General features: G+C 39.8%; 1 protein-coding gene across 1 annotated transcript in view; it reads right to left on the bottom strand.

Moving 5' to 3' along the window:
- Window positions 1-11754, bottom strand: part of lrmda (leucine rich melanocyte differentiation associated) — a 338769-nt gene that overhangs the window by 120589 nt on the left and 206426 nt on the right. The window contains exons 3-4 of the mRNA XM_065297191.2: window positions 5583-5709; window positions 4206-4345 (exon numbers count right to left, since the gene is read on the bottom strand). Of these exons, the coding sequence (XP_065153263.1) occupies window positions 4206-4345; window positions 5583-5709 (267 nt within the window). The remainder of the gene's footprint in view (window positions 1-4205; window positions 4346-5582; window positions 5710-11754) is intronic.

Here is an 11754-nt window from a genome sequence, read left to right as displayed (position 1 = left end):
TCTTTTAAATAATTCGGGAAAATCTTCCGCTATACCTTTAACAAGACCATCTAAATTTACGATAAAAATGTGAGTTGTATTTTTCACTTTTTCTATGGATGCACCATATTATCGGCCAATAAATTAATTATCGGCCAGATATGGAACATTATGCCAAAGTGATTTGCCGATATAAAGACTTAAACTTATTTAACATGATCTTTAAATTGTACGATAAAACTGTGAGATGTATTTTTCACCTTTTCTTGGGATGCACCATATTATCAGCATGCAGATACTATCGCCAATAAATTAATTATCGCCAGATATGGAACATTATGCCAAAGTGATTTGCCGATATAAAAACTTAAACTTATTTAACATGACCTTTAAATTGTACGATAAAACTGTGAGATGTATTTTTCACCTTTTCTAGGGATGCACCAGATTATCGGCATGCAGATATTATCGTCAAAAAATTAATTATCAGCCAGATACAGAAAATTATGCCGATGTGATTTGCTGATATAAAGACTTAAACTTATTTAACATGACCTTAAAATTTCACGTCATTTTGATAAAAGTGTGAGATGTATTTTTCACCTTTTCTAGAAATGCACCATATTATCGGCATGCAGATATTATCAACCAGTAAATTAATTATCGTCCATATACGGAAAAGTATGCTGATGTGATTTGCCGATATAAAGACTTAAACTTATTTAACATGACCTTTACATTTTACGTAACATGTTGATAAAACTGAGATGTATTTTTCACTTTTTCTAGGGATGCACCATATTATTGGCATGCAGATATTATCGGACAATAAATTAATTATCAGCCAGATATGAAAAAGTATGCCCATGTTATTTGCCGTGTAAAGACTTAAACCTTTTTAACATGACCTTTAAATTTAACGTGACTTGTTGCTAAAACTATAAGATGTATTTCAATGATACATATTTTTACATATAAAAGCTACAGCTTTGTATGAGGCATTATTATACAATGTCTCAAAATAATTTCTCCTCATTCACATTCTCCATCCCGGTGACAGAGTTGTCAAACTTTAAAAAATAATAGATACATAACAGACAGACAAAAGAGAGAATTACCACAAACTTCCGTTAAAATGTGTTAAATTACCCATGGCAATATTTGTAAATAGGTAATCACCATCACAATATTAAAAAAAGAAATAAGGACAACATACAAACAGATAAAATTACACATTGACAGAATGTGAAAAGCTGTCATTTGTGTAGCTTCGCAGATATCTCTTTACGCTTTCACACACTCTGTCTTTCATTCAGCGAGACAAAAATGACGTGAGATAATAGCAGGAATACATAGATGACAACAGATTCTTTCACAGGCTGAATGGAATGGAGGAAGAGGCATGTCAAGACTTCAAACAGAGAGGGAGATAGAAAGAGAGGGAGAGAGAGACAGACACAGAGAGAGAGAGAGAGAGAGAGAGAGAGAGAGAGAGAGAGAGAGAGAGAGAGAGAGAGAGAGAGAGAGAGAGACAGTAAGTGGAGGGTGTGAACAGACGTGTATATGGGCAGTGACAGATCTCCAGTCGAGCTCTCATGCAACCGCCAACAACAAACCGATGACGATGATAATGATGAATCCCGACGGCGAACCCATGTTATGTGTTTATTCCTGATAGATCACATGGAACAGAATCCCACATTGATCCTATTAAAATTAGCTTGAATCACAAATAATGATCAAAACATGGATGATGTGTTTTATACTGCATCTACTCTGAACAAAACTCTGCTGGTGTACATGTGTGCACAAGTTGTGTATGCAATTATTGCAACTTCACAATTATTGAATTAAATATAAACTACATTTTTATCTAAACAAAATGTAAGGGGTGGTTAGCTGTGCAAAACTTGACGGATGGATGCTGTGGGTGGTTGCTATGTGTCAATTCAAAAAGGCCTATTGGATTACTTTGCACATTTTATTGTCCGTTAGCTAGTCTAGTATTTATTAATGTTCGTAGCACTAAAGGTCAATTCATAGTTCGGCGTACGATCTATGCCATATGCTACGCGTCAGTTATCACCATATATGTTTGCATTGATGTTCGTGTCAATGTGCACATGCAGACCACTAGTAGGCCGTGTCTACGGGTATTATACTTGTTTATACCCATGGCCCTGTTGAATGCTTTATTCTGATTGGTTGAGAAATGTTCTACGGGTATACATTACTGATCTGTCTTAAAATAACCACTAGAGCAATGTTTTTGGTAACCGTGGTATAAGCCGAATAATTGACACCGGTCATTTGAATTATTTGAAAATAATGCACACACCAAGGTGACTGCGCTTCGCGTCGTGCCGCATTACCACCTTGGGTGTGGATTTGTTTCAAATAATTAAACAGTGCGTCGTTAATTATTCCTTACGTATATACAGTATCAAAGCAGAAGCCGAAAAAGAGGCAGCTTGTTGTGTACGTTGTTCGAGAAGCATCAACAGTGATGACTTTTGGTACAGGTTGAGTTAAATATCGCTCCTCAACATGGTCCATCCTTGTATTTACCATCGCAAGCTTAAATGCAATTGCAGAAGTTGCGGTCGACGTAGCATTGGCGCGTTGTTACGAGGTGAGCGTCAGGCTATGGATAGCTACACACAGCCTACTATCCTACGCAGAACTATAAATCACGCTTTATCCCAGGTCAATCTACAAGTTAAAGTTCAATACTTTATTAATATTTAAGTGCTTTGTTTAAATCCCCAAATCTAAATATATAAAATAGTAATAATGCTTATTTTAGCTAGCAACACTACTGAGTTTAAATAACAAAAAATCCTCCTAATGTGGAGTAGAGGAATGGGGAGCAGTCTGGCGCAAACATGCTTTGTTCACCATTATGATTCAATTACAATTAAACATAATAACAGCGACTGTTTGCGGGAAACACACAGGTGTTTTCCTGATCGTTGTGAAATTGTTTGCAGTGATCTAACAGATGGTTCGAGCCGATCCGCCGCTAACGTTGCTTAAAGCACCTCAGGCGAACTAGCCCCCAAGTTTTTGATCTTGAGCAAACACACATTTTTAAGCTCACGTGCACGTCATGATGTCAGGCGACAGGCACGCAATCGCAGACAGCACTGGCTTGAGTACATTCCTGCGAGACAGGACACACATCCTGTGGTGCAGATGGCTGCCGTTATGTCAAGCACTGTACTACTTCAGCAACGAAAACCTCAAGCCACCCGAAGTAAACAATGATGAATGAGTTAACTGCTGCAAAATACAGCCGAGTGTACATGCGCCTGTTCATTTCATTTGACTAATTGATCAAGCATAAAGAAAAGCGCGATATTTCACGGGGATAGTTTTTTTTTCCGCGGCTCGTGCATAGCCCAGGGCTGGACCCGTCTTGACCCGAGCGCAAGCGTAACCCCGTCAGACACGAAATCTGCATTACACTGAAATTGATGTGTTACTATGTGACACGTTATAAATATTACATCACAAACACACAGCTGCTGTCAGTCAGAGAAGAAACGGGCGTCCTGAGCACCAAGTGAAGCATGGGAGATGTTGCAAGAGAGCGGCGCCTTTCGGGTTCATCTGTATGGTTAATGATTCATACCGAACACGGTGTCAAGAAAAATGCACTTAGGTCTAAGGTAGACAAAAGAAATGCGTTTCTCTCCCTCCCTTCTTCCTACCGGCGGGTTTCATGTTGAAAACCAGACAAATGGTGGTAACTTAGCGTGGCATTGCGATCCCATAGGCCCGGGCTTGATAATGAATGCATCGTTTCATCTTGTAGAAAAGGATGGCAAACACTCATTTGTGGTTATCACAATTCACACATGAAATCGATTTTGCAAGTCTACAAAATGGGGGGAAACACACAAAAAGAGGCGAGCAGCTTTAAGAGGAGTGCAGTTATAGCCTGAAGTATCAGTCTTTGCTTGTGCAATGTGATTTATGGTGTTGTGCAACAGCCGTTCATCCAAATAAAAGATTACTGAAAGTTGCCGAACTACACACTCCTGGGGTATCAATGTGTTTTCACCTGAAGAAATCAACATATTAGTGACATAACAAACAAAATAAATGTATGAATACCTAAAAAAGTAGTTTCATTTTGTTGCTCTGGGTCAATTTGAAATCTTAGGAATAGCATTTCATCATTCACTATGTTGTGTTGTGCATCATTGTAATAGCGTTCTGACCTGTATCTCTGATAATCGTCCTCATCTTTATCCATGCTGACCAGCTGGTTAGGACAGGCCTCGTTTCCCAGAAGGCTGAGGTATTCCAGGGCTGGGGTCGCTTCTACCAAATTTTCCAGCAGGCCTTCGATGTCTGTGAGGTATCACCCGGGACACAGGTCAAGGAATTCAAGCTGTTAATTGCATCTGCATTTATTTTGCAGCCTCTGTCACCCAGGCCTGCCAGCACATCTCTGTCAAATTCACCAAAACCCTTCAAAGCCTCTCAATAGGTATTGTGTGTGAGAAAACGACGAGTGGCTAAATTTGAGGACAAGGAATTTGGCAATTGCTTGAAAGTTTGGCTGTTCCCTCCCCTTGTTCCTCTTCCCATTTCCTGGGTGGTTTGGTGCAGAACATTAAAAACACTGACAAAATGATGGATGCCTGGTGGTAAAAACAGTTAGTGACTCCCTAAGCCATAGAAACCTCCTTCCCTTTACCCGATGCGGGGAAACAAACAGCCACTTCACAGCAAATTCATCACTAATACATTCATTTCATTGGAAATGGTGCCCAAAACGTGTCAAAATACAGCCACGCTAATGCGGCACTTGAATTTCAATGGCGGCGGGCCACTACAGGATGTAAATAATTGGTCCATTAGCATGTACAGACCACTTCACAGCAGAATTCGGGTTGCTGAGTTGCTGACACTCTGTCGGAGAGCCGGTTGGAGAACAGAGCAACTCTGCGTCGTTATTATGTAGATGGATAGCATCCAGCGACAAACACCAGAGCATAAATTTTTGTCAGGCTAGCACATAACTTTTGCCATTTATTTGTCATTGGCTCATTGCCATGCATCTCATCATGCAAACTAAATGCAACACACGTCTTGTGATGTCATTGCAGTCCGTCACCCAACCAAAACTTGCATTTTCCAGCCTGACTTCAAACATACGTACAGTACTAGATCAACTTTTTTACGGTTAGCTTACAAAACAGCTAATGCTAACGCAAGAAAATGTATGACTTTAGCCACTATTATAGTGCATAGCAGCTCTCCGATCTGCACTACTTTAACTATAATTTGATCTGCTTTAAAGGACAGAAAAGCCATCTAACAGGACTTTATCTCTTTCAGCCTTGAGATTATTTTACTTCTCTTCCACTAGAGGTCACCATGGCACAAAACCAGTTTAGTGAGTTTATGAAGCAGCCCCATTAGACAGAGGAGCTCAATTTAATACAATAACATCATTTAAAGAGCATTTAGAGAGATGGAGTGTGGCAAAAGAGAGATCCCACACTGAATCTCAAACAAGCGGTCGGAAACTTCTCACTTACCGCGCATCCTCCCTTTTGGTAAAGCATGAGGCGAAAAGCAAAGGATATTTGGTTCTTATTGAGCGTTAGGGTATGGAGCCGTGGTAACCTGGGCAACCGGAGGTCATTTCCGAGAAGATTGTTGTCCACAATCAGCTCTTCCAGTTGGCTGAACACTTTCAGGCCTGTCAGTGACCTGCAATGATAAGGCAGAAGAGGAAAAATGATATGGCTTTAAATCTAGGCAGCCATTATGTGCAGAAATAAATATTTCAGGCGGCCCCTTTCACAGGCCGGAATAGTTTGGGCTTGGGACTGTCAGGAAAGTGAATGATAAGAATTAGTGGCGGTGAGATCCCCTGGCATGGTGCGGCATCCTTCACACGCTGGCAGCATGAGTGATGAGGGTCACTCGTGAGTAGCCAGGATTCAAAACAAAAGCGCTTCAGAAATGCAGTGTGCGGGATGAATTTGTCAATGTCTTGTGCCTTCAGGCACCCAGCTTTGCCTGACCCTAACCCTCCATTCCCAAGATAAATAACTCTGTCACAGTTCACCTTCACTCCCCCAACACAAATTTAACTCGTCATCCATCATTTTCCCAGCACAAGTTTAATACGTTAGCCACAAACGGAACGAGAGCCACTTCCGCGACTGTTCCTCAATGATGATGAGTTAAAAAAGAGCGCTTATAACGGAAAAAAGTTGACATTTTTCCTTTTCTTTCCATCGTGACACCCAATCCCCACAGATACACACGCTCTTGGTCCCCAAGGACTTTTCAACTGTCTGGGTCCTTTCCCCGCCCTGTGCTGGCAGAAACATGATGGAGGGTGGTGCTCAGAGTAATGTCGGGGCCTTCCAAAGTTCATCCCGTGGAAGGTGCATAAAAGCCGGGTTGTGCGTTTCTAATCCCTCAAATGGCAGAGGCTGACAGCCTATAATGTTAATGTGCCCACCCTCAGTTAATTGACATTTAGGTTTGTCAGCTCGCCTTGAAAGAACAATCAAATGGCAACCGAGATGCTAGTTTTTTTTTGTTCTCAGAAGAGAAAGAAAAATAACACCTGCGTATCGTAATCTTATGGATTTTGTTGTCACGAGATCTTTTGTGGGAGCACGGAAAATCCCATGGCGACTTAAAAAAGAGCTCACGGGAGTAAATGTTGATATGAAGCCAGGTGAATTCTGTCTTCTGGTGACACCCAATTACCAACGAACAAACCTGTCTGTGCGCCGTTGTCAGTTTCTTAAAAACTCCCTCTGCTATCCAATATCACGCTTGTACTACATGGCTGATGAAATATTATGCTTTTTAGAAAAGTAAGAAAGCATAGCAGCAAACCAGTATATTTTGCAAAGACAAAATACGCAGTATTCATGTTGAAAAACTGAAAATCTGCGTATGCGGTGAAATCCCTGCTCGCTTAATGAAAGCCACCCCCACCTGTTTGCTTCGGCTAGATCTGAGCGAGTGTAATGTTATTAGCTGCTTAGTTAAGAGGCAGCCGCGCGTCACGGTGGGGTTGCTTATTAATTGTTGTTTTCGTGTCACTACCGCTGTGTGCAAAAGGTGATTTAATCAGTTAAATTCACAGCTAAGGGATTCAACCCTAATTTACCCAGTTCTGCAAAACACGTTCTGCCTAAACAATTGTGCTGCTGCATTATATACAGCATCTGTACAATGTTAACGTTTTAAACTGTATTGCTAACAGAATGATTAATTACCCGGCATTTTTAAAGAAACAGTTCACTTTAAAATAAAAAAATCTGTAATTATCCGCTCACTCGCATGTTTCGAACCTATACTGTTACTTTTGACCATTAAAGATAAGATGTTTTTAACAAAACTTTCCATGAAACGACAGTATGTTGTGACCACAACTGTCAAGTTCCAAACAGACGGCAACGTTCCGGTCTCTATCGTGAAGTCAACACGGAAGTGGACTTAAACTGCAATTTAATGACTGGCTCCGAATGGGAGTCAATCCCATAGACTCCCTATGTTTAAAGACCCAACTTTACAATAAATATGTTTACAGCCTGGTACAAAAAAGTGTTTTTGGTCTATATAGCTAATTTTGCCCTTGATAACAACTGTGGGGGGGGGGTATTTTTTTAACTCATCCGTTTAAACTATATTAAGCCTTAAAGGATTAGTCCATTTTCTTAAAAAAATCCAGATAATTTACTCACCACCATGTCATCCAAAACGTTGATGTCTATCTTTGTTCAGTCGAGAAGAAATTATGTTTTTTGAGGAAAACATTCCAGGATTTTTCTCATTTTAATGGACTTTAATAGAGCCCAACATTTTACACTTAACTCAACACTTAACAGTTTTTTCAACAGAGTTTCAAAGGACTCTAAACGATCCCAAACGAGGCATAAGGGTCTTATCTAGCAAAACGATTGTCATTTTTGACAAGAAAAAAAAATGCACTTTTAAAACACAACTTCTCATCTATCTCCGGTCCTCTGACACGCCAGCGCGACCTCACGTAAATGCGTAGTGACGTAGAAAAGTCACGTGTTAGATAAATATATGAAAAGCACATTTGTGGACCATTTAAAAAAATAAACTGACACAAAGAAATTAATTGGTATCATTCGACATACAACAACGTCGGAACGGTCCTCTTTCTCCACACTTGTAAACACGAAGGTGTAGTTTTGCATTCGTCCTCTGTGACCTCTTGACGTGATGACGTATTGCGTGGGGTCGCGCTGGCGCATCACAGGACCAGAGGAAGACGAGAAGTTGTGGTTTTTCTTGTCAAAAATGACAATCGTTTTGAAAAGACCCTTATGCCTTGTTTGGGATCGTTTAGAGTCCTTTGGAACTCTGTTGAAAAAACTGTTAAGTGTTGAATTAACTGTTAAGTGTTGGGTTCCATTAAAGTCCATTAAAATTAGAAAAATCCTGGAATGTTTTCCTTAAAAAAACATAATTTCTTCTCAACTGAACAAAGAAAGACATCAACATTTTGGATGACATGGTGGTGAGTAAATTATCTGGATTTTTTTAAGAAAATTGACTAATCCTTTAAAGTTCTGCATAATTAAAGGCGTGGGCACTTGAGTGCCAGGTGAACTGCCGCTGCTGTCACTGCCGTTGAGCTAGGCGGGCGTGGTTTCAGCAACCAGGTTGCACAGCTCCACCCACGTCCCACCTCTTTGCCCATTTTTGGTTATCCATGAGTAATGCGCTGCTAAGACGGCGACTCTGTCAACTATAAGCTACAAAAATTCTCTTCACAAACCTATGGGTGACGTCTTAGACACTATGTTCTATATAATGTGAGCATATTGAGACCATTGGCTGACAAGTGTCAGGTGCCGAACTATGTCCTTTAATTGTTTACACATGGAAAGCAGAGAATGTCAAGTATCAATTTGATCTTGCAATTGGTAAAAACACACATAAGTCATGATGAAAGCTTGTTGTTCTTACTTGGTAAAGCATTTATGTGTTTAAAAATAATCAAGTGTTAATAAAATTTACTTTTTATGTTAATATTTTTTTTTACTTTTGCCTTATATTCATCTTAGTGTAAAAATGCAAAGTTGGCAACACCAAGGCTCCAAAAAAGAGCCTGCATGCTCGAAACTGCCATGCACTAGCTTTTAATAATATTTTTTTTTATTTTTGGAGCTTTGGTGTTGCTGACTTTGCATTTTACACTATTACGTTTTTTGTTGAGCACCAAATTTATATTGATGTGCAAGCTTTTGCCTGCTTTTTCTTATATTCATCTTACAAATTTTTCCACTACAAACAGAGCATTTTGTCTTCCCTGTCTCAATACTTTTTTCAGATTTCAGAAATAAGTTTACAGTTTGTTTAAAGCTTAAGCTTACAACCAGGATTAGCTGTTTCTAGACCATTGTTTTTCACTTATCATGTACCTCTTAATTTATTGTTTGGTTATCTTTAGGGTTAGGGTTTGGGGTGGGTTTAGGTTTTATTTAGAAAAATGTTGTCCTTGGGTCAACACAATATGTTGCCCTGAGGACGTCTCTCACTTGGCAAAATCAGTTCGAGCGTATATCCGCTGCTATTCAGCATTATACAATGTTTGATTATGACTTCAAATCAAAAGAAATTTGATACCAAATCTGAGATGACAAGATGACAAGCCATATTAGAATCCAAAAACAAATGTCATGAATTATAAGATTTCAGAGCTTTGTTGGAGAGAAAAATAATTAAGGACTAACTTAAATTTCAGTCTGTTCCTCACATTAAGATATCATATGGCTTTACAGGTCTTGGAATAAAGTGCACAAGTCATACAAAACACTATTATTATACTGTAAATGTGTTTTGGAAATTTAAAAGACCTTGGTTGGAAAAAGTTAATAATTTTTTATTCTTATGAAAAATAAAATGCTTAGTGTTGAAACACACAAGCACACACACACACACACACACACACACACACATACTCTCTCAGGTAGGAACCACTCTGACTCACACCTCGTCCCCATGGGGAATCCAAAACTGACTGCACATTTTCACTACCATCTTCAAAGTCACACCACAATGACAGAATAGCACAATGCAGGGAGTGGTGTCTGATTCAAAGCGAGAGGAGGAGAAATGGGCTGGAAGACGCACGGGGAGAGAAAGATAGATTTAACAAGCCACACCAATGAACCCACTGCTTGTTAAGATAATTATGATCAAGCTCATTGTCACAGTGAATATCTCAACATGTTTGTCTGTGCGGCACGGCTTCAGTTACAGCACGCCTCGCAGAACAGGAGGTTTAACCACTAAAGCTAAAAGAATAGTCCAGTTTTTACGTTTACGCGGGGTCCAGTGGTCCACTGTACGCACACGTTAGATTTTTGTAAGCGTGCGTACTTTGTGCCTGCGCATACAGGAGAATGTAGAATGTAGCCCAGGAGATGCATTGCATTTTGTCACAATGCGCATTCACTGAACTTTTGTATACACATTCAAGTCAAAAGAACTATCTCTGTGTCTCAATTCGTTCCCTAGCTCCCAAGGTCATGAATCAGTATATCGTGTACACAGGTTTGGGCACTGGTAAGACCCTAGCTCACTTGACATTGGGACACTGTTCACTTATTTTTCTGTTACGTGGCTGCTTAGACGCATTGTGATCACTCACAGCTGTTACTCATCAACAACCGGCAAAACCAACATTTCTTTGACATAATTTTAAACAGTACATTGTGAAAAAGCTGTCATTATTCTCTTACATATCCATGCATAAAATTGGAGGAATATAATTACATTTTAAATGTATATTTTTTTACAATTTTAAATAAATACTATTTTTTTAAATATTGAGTAGATTGTGGCCCTTACTGTGTAGCGGTGTGTGTTTATATTTAAAAGTAAAACAAACGTTTGTCTTTATAAAGTTCTGTCACATTACATAAAGTTTATTGAGTTGGATCATGTGATTCAGAAAAGGTCACGTGATTTCCGGTAAGGTAACATAGGGACCATCGATGCTTACTGGTTTTTGCGTTGCATTGTGGGAATTTTTAGGGAACGAACGTTCCAGTGCACTGGACAGATTTTGCGATTGAGACAGCCCTAAAATGGCCAACTCCCTGATCAGGTTCCTGACTACTGAACAAGGGAGCTGATTGAGACACACCCTATGTTTTGCGAGGCTGTGCGTGTTTCTGGCTAGAGGGATACAGCTACGGCCAAATCTCACAAAGTGTTGGGTTAGGTTTGGGGGTAGTATTTAGGGATGGGTACCGAAACCCGGTATTAAACTGGCCCCGGGGCTAAATTATGAAAGACTGTAGTATCAGTAAGATCTGACGCTATCGGTTCTGCTTTCGGTCCTGGAGAAAAAAATTAAAATAAATGTACTATGAATTCTTGCTTAATAATGTTTTCGTGCACATTTTGTCTCACCAAACATTTCTAATTTGCGATAAAATCAAGACGTTTGTCTGTGAGATCAGAGAGATCTCTCATGCGCGCCGCTGAAGCTGTCTGTCACACACAACGAGCGTGGCGCACGGCCGCACGCAAATGTACAACAGCACACAACTCCCGCTTAATTCAAAGAGTGACGATTGCGGATAGAGGAAAACGTTCAAAAGTGTGGTTATACTTCAAAAGAGTTGATGCAGACAACGCTCGTTGTCATACAGGTAAGTTCAACAAGATGTTTGCATGTAAGGGCGGAAACACAAGCAATCTGTCAAAGCATCTTTCAGAAGTGCATAACGTGCAGTCAGA

The sequence above is a fragment of the Paramisgurnus dabryanus genome, chromosome 20 (assembly GCF_030506205.2).
Source record: "Paramisgurnus dabryanus chromosome 20, PD_genome_1.1, whole genome shotgun sequence".
In the NCBI taxonomy this organism is placed as follows: domain Eukaryota; kingdom Metazoa; phylum Chordata; class Actinopteri; order Cypriniformes; family Cobitidae; genus Paramisgurnus; species Paramisgurnus dabryanus.
The sequence above is the reverse complement of the archived record's forward strand: the minus strand, read 5'-3'. Positions and strand labels throughout refer to the sequence as shown.